Raw genomic sequence first — 20720 nt, forward strand, 5'->3', positions numbered from 1 at the left:
CTGCTGTTTCAAGAAGTGAGGTTTCTCCTTTTACCGAATGTCAACAACTTGAGCAAAACCTCAGCTGACTCATCGCAGCCCACAGCAGTTCAAATCCGCATCCCATCGTGCAGGAGAACCTCCAGAGACCCAAACCTGCCGAAGAAGGCTAAGAACGCCTCCCTTGTGCTCCACGGTCAGGCTGCTGGAAGGTGGAAAGGCTGCATCCAAGCCCCCAGTGCCTGTTCATCCACCCTGCATGTGAGTATGCACTGAGCAAGGCCAGAACAGTTTCGCTTTCTCCTGCCATAAGTTCATCCTTGGTTTCTGAAAGGGAAGGTTTAGATGTTTAATGCTCACTTTGTCCTTTCAGCACAAAGCCAGGTGCTGAAACCATGCTCCTCTCAGGGACTTGGTTTACACCGGTCACCTCAGCATTTTTTTTTTTATTTTATTTTTTTTATTTTTACAAACTACTCCAAGCGGCTCATTTCTCAGCAAAGCGCTCGTTCCAGATACCACTCCAAATGCCGCCTCCTCCCCCAACACCACACACAAAGCCGGGACACTCAGCTTGGAGGGAAGCCCGCCGAGTTCATCTACCCAAGCGTCTGTTCAGCTCAGGAAGGCGAGGAGCGTAACAGCAGCCACAGGAACTGCAAAGATCATTAGAGGGTACAAGGACAGCCACGCAGGCGGCAGGTTGCAAATACCAGAAAAACTAGCAACAGCATGCTTTAGTCCTTAACGATGTAGACAACATAAGCTGTATTTAGCATTCCCTGTGGGGCAAGAGGACACTCAGGAGTCCCCTGGTTGTTCAACACCTGTGAAACGCCACCGGTTTGCATGACCTAAGAGAACGGATGCATAGCATCCAGGTATGTGGAGTACAAGTACAGACAGCGAGCAGCCCTGTTTTGGAAACAGGGCAGAAAGCAGGTGTTAAAGGGAAGGATATTAAAGGTCAGGTTACAAAGAGAGCAGCTGGAACTTCAAAGCTGATAACCTAGTTTGAACTTAAGCCTCATATTCTCCTGCTGACATCACCTGGTGGCCAAGATGACCTGCTCCCCATTTATAAGGTAATAAGGATGTCCTTTGTTCTCTGAAATTCAATGCACCTGAAAACATTCAGGTTAAAAAGCTCAGTCTAGTGAGTACCACTGCTTCTGTAGCACCACTGGAGAGCACAGCAGAACAGCATTGGGACAGATGGTTTTATTTTCTTGGATGGAAAAGGTTGGGAAGCGGTTACACGTCCTCCTTCAGGCAGGGCCTACGTGTTGCCGTTCCGCGGCGCTCCCTCCAGGCTGAAGGACAGCATTTGTTAGAGTTAGCAGCTGTGCTACCAGAACGGGTAACAAAAGTTCACACTCTGAAGTGCCAAGAAACCTCTTGCTTCAGAATTGAGTCTGGTCCCATGGCAACACACAGACAGAGGTCTGCAAAAGCTTTAACACCTCAAACAGGACTGGTAAGTGGAGTTTGCTGCAGGCATTTCTACTGTAACTTGAACCTAAGCATGAAAATCAATGACAGCTTCAGCCAGTTTTAGTGAATCTGAAGGAACTGCTTCTCTTGAGCTTTGCAATTAAGGCAGCCTTTCAAAGAATGACGTTTGCCAGTTCTGTAAGTATTTTATCGCCTCTTCGTCTCACGCAAAAAACAAGTTTGAGTAAAAAGAGATTAACTGAAGAAAATGTATTCAAAACAGGTTAGGTACAGCCAACACTGCTTAATGTCTTCAGTTTACTTCTGGAATCATTCCTCTGAAATATAACATACTTCAGACATTACGTCCTAAAAATAAGAGGCATTTACAAGGCCTTAAACAGAAAAAAAAAGCAGAACGGTCCTTTTCCTGAATCACCATTTTGACTTACCTAAGGAGCATCTGCATTTAACACACTTCATCATTCATACTAAATCCACGTTTAGAAGATGTCATGTACCTGCTTTGAGCAGTAAATGATCTTACTTCAACAACTGAGTGCCAATATTCCCCATCAGGTGTTCCCACGCCACACCAAACCGAAGGAAACAGGGTATTAACGAAACTGCCATTGAGGTTGGGAAGAATCATAGCAGTCAGGATGTCTGACAAGCATTCGTGTTTTAAACTTCATGCATTCATCAGTAAAACGCTCCATCACGACTAGACCACCTATGAACCCTCAGATGTCAAAGCTCTTCCATACAGGTATGTACCCTACCTATATTTATTTATGGAACATGAGGTTAAGGATCTTGGCCAAAACACTGAAGGCATCACTGGAGAAGCCTGGAAGCAAACCCTTTTTCTGTAAGACAGAAAGAATCTTTTACGAAGATTTAAAATGCCTCCATATAACCTAAAGATAATACAGAGCAGGATTCAAACCCTTAGTAGGCAATATCGGCCCACTTATTCAGACCAGACCAATTATGTTCATAATGCCATTTTACACTAAAATAGCAAGCTATTTTCTCTTTCAGAGTAAAATATACAGAACATTTCTCCTATGGTCTCGTTTACTCTCACTGTTAAGACCAACGTGTTTTACAGAAACATTACCTGGCAAAGAAGTTCGTGAAAGGTCCCAGTATTTTTCGCTTGCTGTCCACGTCTGTCTCTTGGCAGCACTCCTGCTGACTCTGATCGTTGGTCTCTTTAGTGGAATTCAGGGTAACATCCGAGAAGTGCGCTTCGTCAGTCTCAAGAGTCACAATCGCACTTGAACTGCTTGTGACCACGAAGTCCAAAATGTCTTCGTTGCTAACAGATAAAGTCGTTGACAGTTCTGTGCTAAGACTGGAAACACTACAGACAGAGATATCATCGCTTCGATTCAGAGTTTTTGAAGTTGGGCTATAAAGTTTGACGGTGTCATACCCAGTTCTTGGAAAAGTAGACGATTTTCGCACAGCGTGATCGTGTTCAGACGTCAGAGAAGGTGGAGGCACATAAGACGGCAGCGTGCACGCGCTCTGGAAAGCTCTGTCAGGCACAATCTCAGGTTCTGACTGCTTTCTCTTCCCATTTAACACACTGCAGTGAACAGGCTCTGGATTTCCTATTTCTAGAGTTGGAATACCAGAATCCACGGATTTAAGGCTATGACAATCTTCTAAAGCACTGGAGGGCTGACCAGGTCCGTACTCAGGCAACGAGAGAGATCTTGGGGCCCTTGAATTCAAGTTTTGAAGACCCTGGATACCGCCGCCAACTCTCGCGTCCAGAATTCCCATCAAGCTCAAACCATTTAAGGAGTTGGATAAGTTTACGTCCGTTGTCTTGGGCCAAGTGGTAACTGGTTAGAAAGGAAGAAAAGACAAGATTATGAGTTTGCAGGGAGATATATTTTTTTTTAATTACACTCAGTCCTGTCATAGATTAGGCTCTGTAATTAAAAGTTATTCATCTTCTCCTGCAGATAATTAATGTCCCTTCCCCCTGCTTCAACAAGCAGGACAATGGCAACTTAATTTAGGCTTCTAGAAAATGTCAAGCATGAAAAGCTTTTCTTCAACAGTTTGTGTGCCAGTGATCGCTCCACATCCATCTCCTGAGAGCGAAATTACACGCTACAAAAATTGCAGTACTTGAATGTCCCACGTCAATATTAATACAGAAATTGGAGATTGGTTTTTTATATAGTCATAAATGCATATTTACTGATGTATAGGACCTATAAACACTGTTTCCACACACATTACAACTTAAACCAAAATTACAAAGCGTGCGTTTAAATAGAATTTCTTCGCTTTCTTCTGGAAACCATAAAACTGACAATAAATTTGTCACTCAAACAGAACGCATGCTATGCGAGCTCTGCACTAAGCAAGAGATGCAGAACCTGAACAGCTATGAAGTTATTCATACAGACAACATTTTGACAACGCACATGATGCACTCCATCAGTGCACGTACAGTGAAACTGACACTTGCACATCTATTACATTTACTGCATGCAGGGACCCCTCTACTTCCTATTTGCACCACTACTGACCCTTTAACACCCGACGTGACTGTTACCATGGCATTACATCCGTGGTCCTGTACAAACACTTAAATTACGTCCAGCTCTGCCGAAGTCTGCAAGGTAATTACATCAGCTGGCAGAAGAAATGTGCACATATTGCTTCAGTTTCTTCCCTCCGAAACACTTTCTGTGCTAAGCGTGAAGCAGTGCAGAATACTCCTCCCATCTTGCAAACGGCTCTTTCTAAGCAGATTTTTCTCCGGCTCCTGAAGCCGGGCCTCCTGCTGCAGGTCTCTGTTCTCTCCGAAGCGCAGCACTTAATTAAAGGTGCCAGTTGTCCTCTAGGAGGTTCCCCCCATTCAACAAATAACTCGTTCAGGAAAACTGCTTCCTCCGAGCAGGTCCAAACCTTTGGCTCACAGCCCTTCAGCCCTGCCAAACGCCAGGGTCTGAGGCATCGTATGGCCTTAGATCTGAGCCCATCGATGCACTCTGGAGTTGTGCTGCAGGCAGGCAGTAAGCAGAAACACTTCGCAAACATATTCCACTTCTATAAATTGTGAAGATATTCCCCTAAGCTTTTAGTCACTTGAAAAGTTCGTGAATCCAAACCTAATTCATAGGTTATACCCACTCCTTAACTGACCTCCAGAAACTACACGGTCCGTCACTCCACTCACTCCCAAGTTTAAGAAAAAGCCAAGTAAAAGCCCCTCTGGTTATCCCACCTTTTGGACATTTCCAGAACTTTCTAACAGCCAACTATGTACTACCCATGAAAATCAATTGCTGCAGCAAACATCTAAGCCTTTGGACAAGCAAGGTTTCAAACTTACTGTTTTGACTAAAAAGCTTGCGAAGATGTACACTTTTCTTATAGAGTTGCTATAGACTTTTCTTTTTTCACATTTCCATGGTTTGAAAAGTTTACATCCTCTGCAATTTTAGGAAGTCACGTCTTCAGCTAGCTAGCACACAAACTGCACACATTATCAACCTCTCCGGTCAGTAAATTAAAATAGCAAGGGTCGGCAAACAAAAACCTTGTATAACAATTCCTGAATAGAGGAAAACTGTTCTCGCTCTTGAAGCCAACCGTGATATTCAAAGCGTACAAATATGACATAAATTGCAGCATTAGATACAATTACTGCTGCAAACACTTGAATCTTCTGCTCTTACACCTTCTTGCTTGGGTTCACTTATTTTTCTCAAGTTCATTTGGCTGTTTTCTCTTCCCTGTGCTCACCCATCCCTTCACAGACACCGCATGGCTCTTTAAATCAAGAGCTCATCCAGCCCCGGGACTTCTGCACACACAGACAGAATTTGACAAGCACAGGTGCAGATGTTTGCTTTACCCCAACTCACACTTAGTAACGCACCCAGAAAGTAAAGTTGAGAAACTCAGTGAGCCAGGAACAACACTGACGATGTTTGGGTAAATGGCACAAACACGTTCCCCTAACGAATTCCTTCACCGACTGCCTTCACTTCTGCCCAGTAACTTTCATAAGCAGGCGCCAGTCCTTAGTTTATTTGCACAGCTCTTCCTGACTAAGCTTACAAACCGTAAGCATTCAAGCAGCCTTGGCAAGAGCTGGGACGTACAGCAGCTCAAGAGGCAGAACAACTCTGGAAACGAGAGTTCACAGTGGTGTGAAAATAAATTTCCATGCAGGGTGCTGAAGCTGTTTTGACTTGGCTTGATAATTTTTTAAGGAGGAAATTTAACAGGAAGAGATTCTTTAAACAGGCAAACAGCAAATGCAGAAGTACATAACAGCCATAGCTCGCTGGAGCAAATTATGCAATAACAAGCTACAAAGATTTTACACTGTTCAGCGAAACCATGAGAAGCTTTGAAGTACTCATCAAGGGCTTTGAGTGAAAACTGGAGATGCGATCAGCTGTCAGAAACATACATGAGAACTCCCTGATTCATTTTGCATTAGGCTGTTGCAGGATCGCTTTTAAGGATGTAGTAGTATTTATATTCCTTATTTTAGCTGCTTCGCTGGCAAGTGCGAAAACTGACAATTGATGCCAAACATTCAACGTGTTGTGTGCTCCAGTACTAACTTCTTTCCATGAATCATCTAGTACTGTCACACTGTTGTAACATTATTACCATGATAAACATGGTAACGAAGTATTATTAGTACAATAAACTACTGAAAAACAATAAGCAATTTCATCTGCACAACAGCCACAATCCCCATGACTTATTCAGATGGTAATATATCTACATAAAATTGATATATGTAAAGTCTTCCTTAACATCCTGTATCTTACGGGAGCCATGATCTCATTAGTGTTAATCTACCAAATGGCAGATAACGAGAGAAAAGGAGACAAAAGAACACAAGAGAGGTCACAAGTAGCAAGAACAAGGTACGTAGGGGTCATTTACACATTAACTTTTCCAGCGTAGGAGTTATAGGCACCAAATAAAGTCAGAGTTGTAGCCAGGCCCAAAATTAAGATCAGGATTCAAGTGATGGGAACGTGAGCTGCACAACTCCTTGCCAAAGCACACAGTCTGATCCTAGAAGTTTACATGCAAGTTCACAAAAGAAAAGAAAAACAAATCACTAAAGATTCCTACACGCAAAGAAGCTCAGTAAATTCTTGAGCTGCAAGTGTCAGGGCCTCAGGAAAACATCAATAACCATTAGCCCTGCTTACTGGCTCTCTCGCAGATAACTTTTTCTGTCTGGTAGGTGGGGTTTTGGTCCGACCCGTATGGCTGTCCATACGGCCCTACACTACTGAGATTCTGATCACGGCACGTAAGAAGGCATGTTCTGACAACACCAGAGCTCTACAACAGGTTTTGACTTTCCACGTCACTCAGCCACGCTAAGGGAAGATGTCACAATTGATTTTAACTTCTAAAACATGTACCATAAAATAGGGTTTTTACCCCTTTTATTGCAAATTCTTAATAAAAACGTTAACACCATCAAACTGTTAGAATAAAACAAAGCTCAGAAAGAAGCCAACTCAAGTCATATTGTTTTAAACTTGCAGGAACTTGTAATAGGACTTAGACAACGAACTTGTTTAGAAAGTACGGTATGACAACAGCCCAAGATACTGCCTTTGTATCTTCTTGCCTTGCAGGAAGGAGAAGAATGGTTTGCATATAGTGATCAGCTATCAAAGGGTTAACATCATTTTTATCACCTTGTCTCCTCAACATACATCTCCGCCAGCTTTTTTTTTTTTTTCTTTTTAATTTTTAGGGTGAGGAACTTCCTCAATTACTGAAACTCGCAACTGCTTTTTTCTTCTTTTTTTTTTTTTTTAAGTGAAAGGTTTAAACCTTTTCTTGCAGTGTTTCTTGGTGCATTCAACAGAAACATGCTGTACGTTAGTGCTACCGAGCGCAGGTGACCTCAGCACCGAGGAGCATCAGCCCCAGCTCTGTTTATCGAAGCTCCCCTTGGTTCAGCCTGTTTGTGCTCACACGCTGGCAGCCACAGCGCTGCCAGCAGCGAAGAACTCCCGAGGCTACAAAACAGCTCGGCTCTCCACAAAGCCAGGAGAGACAGCGATTACGACTACACGCGCGATCGCTGCCAAAACTGTAATGGCAAAAAGAAGAGAAACGACTTGGGGTTTTTCACTAAGCTGCCGTTTATTTATCTCCCGGCTGACTCCCCTCACGAAGGGCGAGCTGTGCAAACCTGGTGAGCGCGAACCACTGAGGGCTTTCCCACTTTCCTACTGCAGCAGGCAGGCAGCACAAATGAGTCACAGTGTTTTACCAAAGCCTCCGTTCCAGAAGCAGATTACAGAGCTTTTTTTTTTTCTTTCTTTTTTTACACCCCCAATATTACTCAAAAATGCGAGGCCAGCGTTAAGTTGGCAGCAGCGCCGCAAGAACTTCAAGCTCTGCTGCAAGGTCCCTCAGTATTTCGTCTCCGGGAATCGCCTAAGAGGCTTGGGTTACAGACGGCGAGAGATGAAAGTTGTTCCCCTTCCACGAGCCTTAGGTCTGACTCGGCGCTGCGAACGGCTCCTAGCCGGTGGCCTTGATGAAATAATAATAATGATGATGAAAAAAAAAAAAACGTAAAAAAAAAAAAAAACCACCAGCCAACCAACCTACGCCTTTCCCCAAAGGCCTCCAGGCCACGCCACGGGGCCGAGCAGCTCCTCCAACTTTTTAAGGGCCCGAGAAGCCGCCCCGGAGACCCCGGCCCGGTCACCTCACGGCGGCGCCTGCACCGGCTCGGGGACCCCCCGTTCGGGGACCCCCCCGTCCCCTCACCCCCGCAGCCGTCCCCGCTCCGTGCCCTGCCTCACCCCCAGCCCCGGGCAGAGCCGCGGCCCGGCGGGGCTCGGGGGAAGAGCCGCGCAGAAACTTGGACGCCTCACCGGTGCGGCGCTGCCCTCCGTCGCTCTGCTCCTGCTGGGCCATGCCCGCCCCTTCCCCGCTGCGGCACTAGGAGGCGGCCGGCGGCTGCTCCATCGCCCCTCTCCGGCCCCCGCGGAGGAGCGGCGGCTTCAGCGGAGGGGAAGCGGCGCAGCCCTCGCCCGCCGGGTCCCCTCCGCGGGCAGCGCGGAGCCTCCCATGGCGCCCGCCCCCGCGGCGGGCACGGCACCTGGCTGCGCCGGCGGGACAGGTGCCGAGCTCCTGACGGGACTCTCCGCTCTCCGTGCCTCGGCTGCCGCCTCCTCCTCCTCCTCCTTCTCCACGTCTTCTTCCTCCTCCTCCTCCTCCTCAGCCCCAGCGCCGCCCGCCGGCCGAGGGAACGCCTGCGCGGTGGGAGGCGGGCTGGCACCCGGGGGAGGCGGCCGCTGGCCGCCATTTTGAGGCGCCTCCGGCTATGGGGGGCGGCCTCGGGGAGCCGTCGTGGGGGTTCGCCTCAGGCACAGCCCGGTGGTGCCGGCTTGTGGGGTGCTGGGGCGTCACCTGAGAGGTCAGCGAGGAGGGGTTCCCCTGGAGAGGGTTCCCCTGGACCGGAGGCTCCCCCCAGGCAGGGGGTTGTGAGGTTGTGGTGGGATGGCCCCCGGGGAGAGGAGAGTAACAACGTTTTCCAGGCTGGATTTAAGAGGGAAACAAAATTTGGTGTTCTACACTAGTTTGTTACTGTGGGAAGTGTCGGTCCGGGGGTGTATCTATGTTCCTGTGGAACTGGCCCATAATGCCAGGAATCGAGGCTCTAGGGTGGTCGTGATCGCTGGTATTCCAGCATGTTGTATTTGTTTCCATTCTGTCAGATTTATTTACCTTCTTTTACCCCATCTCAGAGTGCTCGGATGTTTGCATCATCAACGCAACTGTCTGTGCACCCACACACTGAAATCAAAGGGGTTAGAAGCACTCGGTACCTCACAAGAGTAGAGCTCACGTTTCCTTCTTGTGTTTGAAACTCATCCTTTCTTTTTTTTTTTTCCCAGAAAGAAACAGTTCTAGGTAGCACCCAAACTCAGTGATCGTGTCTATAGATTACGTTAAGATATATTAAGGTAGCAAAGCTGTCATCCACCTTAAGAGCTATGTAAATACGAACTTCTCATGATCTCACTCACACGTGTTAAGTCTACTGTAAAGCTGGAAGCGTGAATGCAGCAAATACAGGAATATCTGAACTTGTATTAATGTAATTAGTTAAATAACAAGAAGAGCAAAACCATGATTATTTAAGCTTTGATGTGGGCAAGTTACACCTGAATAAATTGTCAGTCTGAGGTGAACGTACACTGGAGTACTTGCCACTGTGACCCCACTGACAGCAATTCCATGGTATCAAGATGAGAATTAGCACATTATCAAGACGAGAAGAAGGCACTTATCATCAACAACCAAAAATTATACCTCTGCAGGTATATCTCTGGTTCAGAGAGAGATGAATTTCAGCTTTTGTTCTGCTGGATTTGTAAGATGAATATCAGAAAGAATATGAAACAGTTAAAATGTCACATTTTTCCTTATCTTAGAAAATCACTCCTACCTCTGTAAGAAACCTTTTGTATTACCTTTAAAACAGAGTAAATAAAAGAAAAACTGCTTTGAAACACTATAATATAGTGTTATAGTATAATGTTATATGTATATAGTTTATGCAAGAGATACTATTTTGGAAGATACACCAATTCCTTTTTCGGTATTAATATTTTCCTTTTGTTTTGGAGAATGGAAATCAATCCCTCTTTTGTAGCAGCTAGAAGATTGTACCGTCACCATGGTATCATCTAGCTTTGGTCAAAGTTGTTAGGTCCTAGGGTAAATAACAATGAAAGTATGCAGTCATGAATTCTGCATCTGTGAAGTGTCTCCAAAGGAACTAATCACACTCCTATCTTTGCAATTTTATTTAGGATGAAGAAACTTAAAAAAAAAATCTGCCATAAGAGATCTTTCAGCAGTAGCAGAGTGTAGAGTAAGCTAAAAGTTTCACATCAACCAAGGGAGTTAGGCACTTAAAGACTTTTTGAGTCAGTACTTATTTAAGAGTAGAATTGTGCCCTAACAGTCATAATGCCTTGAAATCTTGCCTTGAAATGCCCATTCTAAGCTGATTTATTTTAGTGGATTTTTCCATTTCCAATCCACTGATGACTCCTCCTGTTCAGCTGGTATACTTCTTGACACCTACTCACAACAAAACTCATATTGTTCTTTGCACTGAAGACACGTGTAAGAACAACCAGAACCCCACTCTGCTAGGCAGCATAAAAATACCAGGGTCAGCCTTAAAATGCTTGCAGAAAATCACAGCCTAGTCAGTGTAAAATATATACTCTTTACTACGTGTGAATGAGCGTATACTTTGTTGAAACGAGTAGTAGCATTTTGGTTGTTGTGAGCTACTAGTAAATTTTACTTTTTCCAGCAACAGTTAGCATTAGTTCTGTTAAAGCTGCCTCCATCAGAGATAATGTATTTTCTCTCTGCAGGTATTGTGTATTATTATTCTGTATTGATGAAGGGCTGAAATTATGTGACTAAATACAGCTTCATTAGCCTTCATGGAAGTGTGGAATGTCCTAATTACTAAAAGGAAGCTGAACAGGTACTACCAGGTACAGGAAGCATAAATGCATAACTAAGATCAAAGGAGTGCTTTAGAAACCTTTGTTTTTCTGCTGTGCAACATTTAAAGGACTTCATCCAGAACAGCAAGCTGAGAAATGGCTTGTTCATTTTAGTAGTTGGACTGTAAGTAAACCCCCAAAAGCATGATAAAAAGTCAGCTTTGATGCTGCATTTTTTGCTAACATGTCATGTGCTTGTTAGTGTTATTTATGTCTAAACCTGCTTGACTGCTTAAGGAGTTTGAAAAACAGAAATTTGCATGAAGTGTCATGACCACAGAGTATACAGGAGAAATGTTTGCAGTAGCTTGAGGTTTTTTGGTACTAGGTGAGCTGTATCCTTCCTGAATTATTTGGAACCTACTAAATACTTCTTAAAACAGTGAAACGTGAAATGAAAAATAAACCTAAGTAAAAATATGTTCAGCCTTCACCATAATTTGAGTAGCCTGGCACAATGAGAAGGGCAAAAATAAAAAATCCCTGAGAAACATTTACACTCACCACTCAGAGTGGTTAGCATCAGTGTTCTGGCATTGACTTAGAGTCAGGTAAAGCTGTAAAATAAATATTTAGGTTTGTAAAAATTCCAGGACAAAATCCTGATATTTTAAAGTGCAGGAGTGTTTTGCCTGCAGCTGCTAGGTAGAAATGAAGCACTGGATAGAGCAGCCTGGGATTGGTAACTGATGTTCACCTAGCAGGCAAAAAAACATCTAAGTGGTCTAATAATAGCTTAGTGGTAGAGAATTTAATTTCTAGAAAACGTATTTCAAAAGCCCCACCATACAAACTCATATCCATACCAGCAGAGTTAGATGCACCAGTTTTATGATTACTTTGCAAGAAAGCAGGAAGGGTTTTGTGCACTCTGCTCTGTCACAACAATTTCTCCAAAATATACATGCCTATGGAAAAAGTATGCAAAGTAACAGTCCTTACTTTGTTCTTTTAGAGTAGAGTTAAGAAAGAGTTAAGGAACGGAAATGCAAGCTCCCCTCATGCTTCTTTAGCCTATAGATGGTGGGAAATCATTCTCTGCTTACTCTTTCAGTTCTATTTTGAAGCTTCAACAATTTTGCAATGGAGAAAACTTTTAAAGAACTGGGGGAACCATCTAGATTGTAGTTTCATTCATTGCAAGCCAAGTATGATGCAAGCGGGTTTCAGACAGCCAAACTGAGCTTTGTGTGAATCAGCTGTGCAGTTCCCTATCGATCTGGAGGTCAGCAACTCTCTGTCATAAACTAGTAGAAATTCCACTGTAATATTTCTTCCCCAGTTAACCAAAGGTTTGCACGTTGTGGAGATTCAGCATTCACACAACACTGTATGCCAGCTGACCAGCAACCCCTGCCTGGATTTCCCATCACTGTCATTTAAGGTAGGTTTTTTTGTTTGTTTGTTTGTTTGAGCTCATGCAAGCCAGAGAGCAAGCATGCTGAGTATAACAAGTGATGGATAATCTCTGATACATACAGTCCATCGTGCAGAGACAGAGAAGGTCACTGTTGAAGGTGAGTGTCAGAACAGAAATGAGACATTGATCTTTTTCCTCCTTGCTTTACAGAATTGCTTGTACATATGGGTAAGTAACTACTGCCTGTTCCGGGGCACAGGAAAAGGGAACAGTGAATTCATGTTTCTGCTACTGACTTGCAACTACGAGCAAGATGATTTGATCAAAAATTATTACCTGACAAGCAAATGGTGATGTTTTTGACAAATGGAGAATAATTATGCTGTTCTCCTTCAAAGTCATCACAAATTAATTTCGCTCTCACCAAACTAATACTTGCCTGTTTTTTGTACATCTGTGCTTGGTAGCAGTCAATTTCCAGCACAGCCATCACCTGCATGGACTGTCCAAGGCAAGTCTGTCCACCAAAACAGTTCGATAGGTTTGGGATGAGTTGGGAACAGCTAGAGAAACTGCCATGTTATTCTCCCCAAAGGATGGCTCCTTTTATAGGAATTTAATTCTGATAAGTGCAAAAGGATGAGGAAAGTGAAACCAGGTCTATAACTGCCATTACTGTTCATCCTTTTGTTACCACTGGGTAAAAACAGACTTTTATGGTTTAAAGCTTCCATCTATGAGACAACAAGAAAAAGAAAACTAGGAGAAGGTATTGTGAGACTTCGCAGCACTTTTGAATTGATATTACTGAAACCATATGTATGTGACCAGAATGTTTCTATCGTTGTCTACAAGCTATTTAGGAAAGACAAAATGAGTAAAAAGGTCTGAAGAGTAAGACTATACATACTAAAAATACTGCTTCTTGTATTAGTATCTCAACACAATTTAAATTGTGTTTCCAAAAGCAAATAGATCAATTCCGTAACACAAAAGGCATTGCACCCAGCGTACGGTAGCTTTCTGTTGGAACTTGCTAGGAAAAAAGCGAGTACCGATCTAAAATCAGTTGTTGTCTAGAGCTAGTAATGTTGAATGCAATAAAGTAATACTCAGCTTGGGCAGATAACAGATCCAATTAATATTCTCTATGGAACTGTAGTGCTTCAAAAGACTTGATATTTCTGTCTTGAATAGGATTGTAGGGAAAAAGGAAGAAAAATATTTTAACAGCATGAATGAGAAGATGACTTTGTTGTCAAATAGATAAAGGTTCCAGAATCAACAGAGTAAGGGCTAAAATCCCATCTTAAAGCGAAGACAATTAAAAGCCAAACATCAGTACAAAAATTAGAAGTTATAGAACGTAAAAAAATGTAAGAGAGAAAGTAAAATCCTACTCATGAGCATTAGGAGTGAAAAAGAAACATGCAATACCAATAAAGGAAACATTCAGTACCAATTTCTGTCCTGCATGTGGAAGGGATCAGGGTAGCCTACCATAGTAAGGATTATGAGGCAAATTATTCCTTGGAAGATGGGTTTTAACCACTCAAACACTGTAATTTTTTCAAATGCAAGCAACTGGGATGAATAAAGGGAAAATTGCACAAGATTTAAGGTCACATAGGCAATCTAATGTGTTTTTTTTTTTCCTTCTTTAAACTATGAATCAATTTAAAAGCCCTTCTGGATATAAGCTGTTCCTGTGTGGAAAGAGGATTCACAGAGCTCGAGAGTTCAGTTTGTTCCTCCTTTTTCCCCCAAGGCAAGATGTATGCATACATACCTGCATAATTTCTGACACATTTGTCTAATCTGTTCCTAAAAATCTCTAATAGGGGAGGTAATGTCAATTTTTTAGGCAGTCTATTCCAGTGCTTATGTATTTGCTCTCAGTACCCTGACCGTACTGTAGTGCTATTTGCTAGAGCCTTTCCTTGTCTATGATAAAAAAAAAAGCACTGAGATGAAATGAAAACATAATCATCTATACTTTTTAACATGCTTAATTGTTTAGATTGAGTATAGAAGAAAGAAGAAAATAAGAATTTGAGAATACTCAATTTGTGCAGTAAGGGAAGCAGCTACATGTCACTGTGTCTCTGCTTCCTTGTAGTGGGAAAAATGTCTACGCAGAAATGATGGGCAGTGAAGCCTTCTTCATTAACAATGATGATGATTCCTAAAACCTTTATGTTAATATAAATTGTAGCAATATTACATAGACATTGCTAATGTAAATAAAAGCGACCCTGCTGCGTGGTGACAAAGAGACTTACTACAGCTTTCACACCTCCTCATGGCCTAGGATTGACTGGGTTCTACAGCAGCAAACAAATTACAGCAAGAGGTACAGGTCTTCCAGAAACACTTTTCCTGCAAGAAAGCTGTCAGGTAGGAAAAGGCAGCGTGCACAGAAGTCTCTCCTCTCAGTCCATGTCCACGGTGCGTTCTTTGTAGGTGATGCTATAGGGAGGGAAGGATGAAGTAGGGCAGGGGAACCAAAGTTTTGCCACTCACTTTATCTCCACAGCCTGCTGACCTGCAGCCAACTCTGCCAGCTTTGTCTTTCCTTTAAGTCCCATTATGATCATACCGAGCCTATAGGTAGCTCAAAAGTTGGTAAGCGCCTGCCTATTGACATACATATTGAGAGCAACTTGAACACTGGAAAAGGGATCTTACTGTATGAAGCTACAGCTATCAGGTAAGTTTCATTTGCCCAAAACCTACAGTTTTGTTGCTGCTCGTTTCATGGGGCATCAGAGAAAACTGAGATGCAAAACGTGAAGGGTAGATGATGAATTCATTGGCGATATTTAAATATGCAGCTGCTAGCAGGAAAACAATGAGTTACTGACGAGGAATCCTGGCAAGACTTGCTCTCCGGGAAGCGCAGGACCTTTCCGTGCATCTTCACTGTGGACAGCACCTGCACTCCCCTGCAGGCACGGCTTTTGCATTTAAAGCCTGCCCTGCCACAGACAGCAGCGACTGCTGCCGAGAATATTCAGTGTTTTTCGCATGATAGAAGCAGGGTTTATACTGGAAACTAATGCCTTAAGATAGGTGGAGTTGATGCTAATTTAGATACAAAAAGTGAAAGTAATGCTAATTTAGATACAAAAAGTGAAAGGCCTTGCTGATCATATTTAACTTTTATCAAGCATCTATGAACACAATGAAACTCCTTTTGCTGTACTATTTAAAAGAATTCAAAATAATTTGTTACCAAGATGAGTATGAAAATTCTGTGAAGTTTAAAAAAGGCAAAGCTTGGAACATATCTGTGAATGAAAGTATTCACCCAAGCTCCTTACAGAGCAACTATTTCGCCTTATTTTCTCCAATATGTATGCATGTATTGCTCTCACTTCACTTCTAATTCTGGGGAGTCAGAACATTCTACGCAGAAGCTCACGTCACTACAGCTGTAAACTTACAAAGACACAATATGTCTTACAAAGACATAATGCTTGTTTCCACCAAGCTGAGTATCAGCCTAGCGCCACCCCCCCCCCCCAAAAAAAAAAGAAATGTCCAGCTACAGAGTTGCATGCCACAAACAGTTTTTCTAAAAGCAGAAGTCAGATATGGACCATTTGATGGCTGAGCACAAGTTCAAAGCAGGAAGTCTGCTAGTCCATGTCTCACACTTCATACTATATAAAAATATGTCTTGCAACGTGTTCTCCAAACATGAAGTTGTCATTACAAATTAATTTTTGGATTGAGATCATGACATTTTCTACAGAAAAAATTAAAAGTGGGGGCTAAACTTGTTAGATTTGCTTTGGCCATCTTGTGTTTTCTTCTTTTGTTTAAAAATACATATGCAGTTGGTTTTTTTTTAATGCTTTTTCCAATACAAAACAGGAAAAAATACTAAAATGAGAAGGACTCCCAGATTAGATACCTCAAGCTATCTATTCAGAAAGTTTAATTCCTAACTGGCATGCTGTATCTAAGTTATATACAGCAGCCAAAGAAAATGAAGACACACACAGCGTCCAATTGTCCTTTTATATTTTTTATTTGGTGTTAAGTAACTCCACAAGAAAACAAAATCAGTTACTCTGGTGTACGTGAAATCAGAACAATACAACCACTTGAAGCAAAAAGTAGAAACAAATTTCAGCCCAGGAATGGAAAACTGATACTTCAGTGCTATGGATATGCAATGCGCTTCATACCACAGTGCGGTTCAGCGTATGCCAATCTTTAATGCTTTTGTTGTTGTTTTGTTTGTGTTTCTATCCATACAGAAAAACTAAAAACCACACTTCAACTCTCACTGAAAGCTTTAGAGCTTTAGCCATTAAACTATGAAAACAAGTAAAGACAATTTGTTATTGCCCAAGCTCAAAATACGATTTTATTTTCCCCAAAGGTGCTGAAATTATTACATGCCCCAATGTAACTATAAGCAACACCTTTGTTCTTTTTGAGCCCTTTCTTACCAAAAAAGCAGCTCTAGCCAAAATTAACTGAGCTGAAGTTTGTGTTTGAAATATGTCCATTTGGTCATTTCTTGTTCTTGAATGAAGTTCTTTTCCGTTCTTCAATGTAGTGATTTGAAGAATTTACATGTAAAGTTCTTTGTTACTTTCATGTTACAGTTAACTAGTTCTCAGTGCAGGTGCTAAACAACCTCTCAAGGAAGCTCCAGAAGAAAGTAAAATATATAAAAATCTATCCAAAGTCTGCAAATAAATTAAGAAAAGAAACTGTAAAGTGTCAAAAGACTCGTTGTATGAATACAAACCCTAAAGCATAGTTTAATAGGAGGACCAAAAGAAAGTCCCTGGGTAAGGACAAACCAAGCCAATTTTTGGTAAGGATCTCAACAAAAATGTCGCACAAAGAATGGCATGATTTTCTAACCATGTATTTCAATTCTTAAACTATCGTTTGAATAAAGGCAACCAAACCCAGTTATTCAAAAAAACCCTTCTCACACAGAACATATTTCAAAGCCAGTTCAGCTCACATTTCAAACAGCTCTAGTTCTCATGAGGTTTATTGCCTGTCAAAATTAATGGTTAAGCTTTTCAAGTCAGTATTGGACTTTCTGCACTTCCTGATGTTATAGACATGCTGCTACTGTATAATTAGTTGTTTGTTGTTTTTTAAACTATGAGTTGGTAAAAACTTAGAACGTTTAGTTTTGCAAATATTGCTCCTCCTGGCTTATACGTTTTGCATAATGTGTTAAAAGCACAAGGAGTTGATAGTCTTGTACAGATGCAACTTGACAATGTATTGACTTTCTAAGTTAACAAAATAAAATTTAAAAGCAAGTCACATAAAGCAACAATCACTACTGCAATCACACATGTATGTTTGAAGTCATCACTTTCCCGACCCCCACCCACCACACACATAGCTTGCCCCACACATTCTCTCAGAAACACAAAATGAACTACGAGATTTACTAAATTACAGCCACAACAGCAGCTAACTGCAGCAGCCACAGGATTTCTTTCAAGTGAAGCACTGACCCTTTGCATTTAAAACATCGAACACTCTGAGCATTTTAGATAGTTTCAGTCATTCAGGCTCAAATTCAGTAAAGGATGCTTTTGCAGGTTACACAAATGCCATCATTTGCAACAAGACAACATTCTCATTACTTGTTACAGAATTCACAACAATCCACACATCACCCCAGTGGTTTATTATTTTTGGTGTTACTTCTTTTTAAAGTCCTGCCCTACATCGGCAAGTTGCTAAAAAGGACAAAAAAAGAAAAAAGAAAAAAAAAATCCACATTGCCTCCATACCTACAAAAAATCCTTGGCTTCTCCAGTTAGCAAAAATACAAACCATGGTATCCTCAGTGTTGGTTTGCGGGAGGGGGGGAGAGGGGGAATCATAGGATAGAAAACACAGTTTCTGTAAGTCTCTAAAGCACAACCCTGTTGTTCCTACTTCAAAGTTATGAGATTTACCGAATGAAGACTGGACAAGTCATTCATGCTTTTCTCCTGCATTCAGAAAGGCACTGATAGATTACAGTGTTAAGTATTTATCTCCCAGTTCTTAAAGAACAAAGCCTAATGTGCCAAAAGCTAAAGTCTCTGAATAGCAGAAGTAGTTGTAGACACTGCGATGCTAAGAAGATAGTAATAGTGGTAGGGCTACAGTTACGAATGAAAATAACTGCAATTAAGATGCAAAGAAGCAGTGGTACTACTAAGACAAGCACATGCACATCCATTCTTGATTTGACAACACAATCTAGTCTAGTTCAAATAGCCAAGAATTTAACAGTTTGGGGGTGAAAAAAAATCTTCAACAGGACAGCTGTGTCCCCATCTATAAAATAAGCAAGAAGAGAAAGATAAATACACATCTGAATCCATTAACTGAAGAGGAAACTCAAGTTGTTGTTTTAGAGCTACAGACCCTCAGGAAGGATAGTTTTCCATCTCATGTTACTTTTAAATCATCTGTTCTACTCTGCAGTTTTCAGAGTTGAGTTCGAGAAAAAAGCTCCTCCTCACACGGATCAGCCCATTCACTTCCACCTTCTGAAGCTGTGTCTTCAGAGCTGGAGCTATCACTGGAGTAGATCTTCTTCCTGAAGCCATTTGGTTTTGCCTCAGCATCTATATCATCTGCACATCTTGCTTCATAAACAGAAGAAACCTAAGGATTTAAACTGACAGTGTTGATGGGGAACAATAAAAACATGCCTGCTTTTTTCTAGGCTGGTAAATTGTATCGTTTTCTACATGGTCAAGAGAAACGGCACAATTAAGGGCAAATTATCCTCTTTGCATTACGTATCTCCTCTTGTCCATTACGTATGAAGGATTACAGAACAGCAGGAAAAAAAAGGTTAGATTTTTATTTTATTTTTTAATTGTAGGGCCTTAGTATTTCAGGGCCCTTTAACTTTAGGATTTGCACAAAACAGCAAGAAAATTGAAAGTGAACTCAATGTGTCATTGCCACTTTTTTTTTTAAAACACAAAATTGCTATAAATGCTGTCTCCAAATTTTGGTAGTAAGTATCAAATATCAAGAAAACAGCACAAATCCAATTGTATTTCAAGCAAAGCCTGTATATTTTCATCTGAATCAGTGAAGTTACAGCAAGCATGTCACAGTATTAAACTTAACTGCTATCATCACTATCAAGTTTGAAAGCACATTAGTTGGAGTTGGAAAGTACATCAGTAAGCGCACGTATACATGAAGAAGATTTTCCCTACAGCAAAAATGACTTAAATACATCAATTTTTGCTTGTAAGGAGGACAGAATTCAGCATACATTGTGTTTAGACCTTTAATTACTGGTCCTTTCTGGCTTCATAGTGCACATCAGCCAGCCCTATGGTTGGTGAAATTTGAAGTCGAGGAAAAAGACTCATACGTTTAACACACAACTCACAAAAGCCAAGTATTCCCAAAGGAAACTGAATATGCTGAATTATTACAAGTACAACGCTCAGCACTCTGTAGAGTTTTCAGAAGAAAGCTCAAGACACAGAGGAGATTAAAAAACAAAGTAAGGGTAGAAAAGCTTTTGAAGGTTTTTGTAGGAATTTCACTTGAGATGAGACCGAGAACTCTGCACAGAAAGACACAGTGGCACACCCTTATAAAATAGAAAATACCTCCCCCAAAGCAATGACAAACTTACCATATTAAAATCTAAAAGATGTTCATCATCATTGGATATTTCCTTTACATCTGCAAATTCTCCTACACCATTCTCTCCCTTGGCATTTGTATAACATTCTTACAGTGCGTGAGGAAAAGAGGAAGAAAAAACAGATTTGAGGAACACTGTTATTTACATTTAGCCAAAATAAATGCACCTAGAGAAGTATGCTTGAAATTTACACTCTAAGTCACTTAAACTCTGTGCTTGTGGGGGATTCTAGTTGGACTTCCTTAAGAAGCTAAGCAGAATATCTTACTGAGACTTCATCAAACCTTACCTGGATAACCAAATAAACACAAAACAAGCTATTTAAAGAAAACATTTTACAATAATAATGTACAAAGGAAGAATTACTTCATCATAAATGGTTCCATACATTTTTCAGTTCTGATAATGCATGGTGTTTTAGATCATATTTCTATACCCACGGAAAATACAGTGCAGCCTGATACCGATCGAAACTCAAAACCAAACGAACACTTGATGTAAATGGCTGTAGTTTGTATTTACCAGAGTAAACTTCCATACATAATGACATATATTGTATCAATATATATGGATCACATGCAATGTCCATATATAAAACTATCCATACAGAAAACTAAAGATTTACGGAAGAACAACATTAACTCTGGTCAACTTTGTCTAAAAGATGAAATCCTGGAATTACTCAACTTCACAGAAATTC

The 20720-nt window shown here is 41.5% G+C and overlaps 2 protein-coding genes across 8 annotated transcripts in view; both read right to left on the bottom strand.

Annotated features, from left to right (window-relative positions):
- TBC1D14 (TBC1 domain family member 14) overlaps positions 1 to 8687 on the bottom strand; it is a 70241-nt gene extending 61554 nt beyond the window's left edge. The window contains exons 1-2 of one of the 3 annotated variants that reach the window (XM_066995628.1): positions 8558 to 8687; positions 2537 to 3272 (exon numbers count right to left, since the gene is read on the bottom strand). In XM_066995628.1, the coding sequence (XP_066851729.1) occupies positions 2537 to 3210 (674 nt within the window). In that variant the 5' untranslated portion in view covers positions 3211 to 3272; positions 8558 to 8687. Of the gene's footprint in view, positions 1 to 2536; positions 3273 to 8258 lie in introns of all 3 variants that reach the window. The other 2 variants (XM_066995627.1, XM_048047646.2) reach the window with 2 other exon arrangements.
- A 7679-nt stretch (positions 8688 to 16366) lies between these two features.
- The window catches only part of KIAA0232 (KIAA0232 ortholog), a 67573-nt gene continuing 63219 nt past the window's right edge, over positions 16367 to 20720 (bottom strand). For all 5 annotated transcript variants that reach the window (XM_066995624.1, XM_066995625.1, XM_048047629.2 and 2 more), the window contains 2 exons: positions 20009 to 20106; positions 16367 to 19008 (listed from right to left, as the gene is read on the bottom strand). In XM_066995624.1, coding sequence (XP_066851725.1) covers positions 18829 to 19008; positions 20009 to 20106 — 278 coding nt within the window. In that variant the 3' untranslated portion in view covers positions 16367 to 18828. The remainder of the gene's footprint in view (positions 19009 to 20008; positions 20107 to 20720) is intronic.

This window comes from Anser cygnoides, chromosome 4, assembly GCF_040182565.1.
Source record: "Anser cygnoides isolate HZ-2024a breed goose chromosome 4, Taihu_goose_T2T_genome, whole genome shotgun sequence".
In the NCBI taxonomy this organism is placed as follows: domain Eukaryota; kingdom Metazoa; phylum Chordata; class Aves; order Anseriformes; family Anatidae; genus Anser; species Anser cygnoides.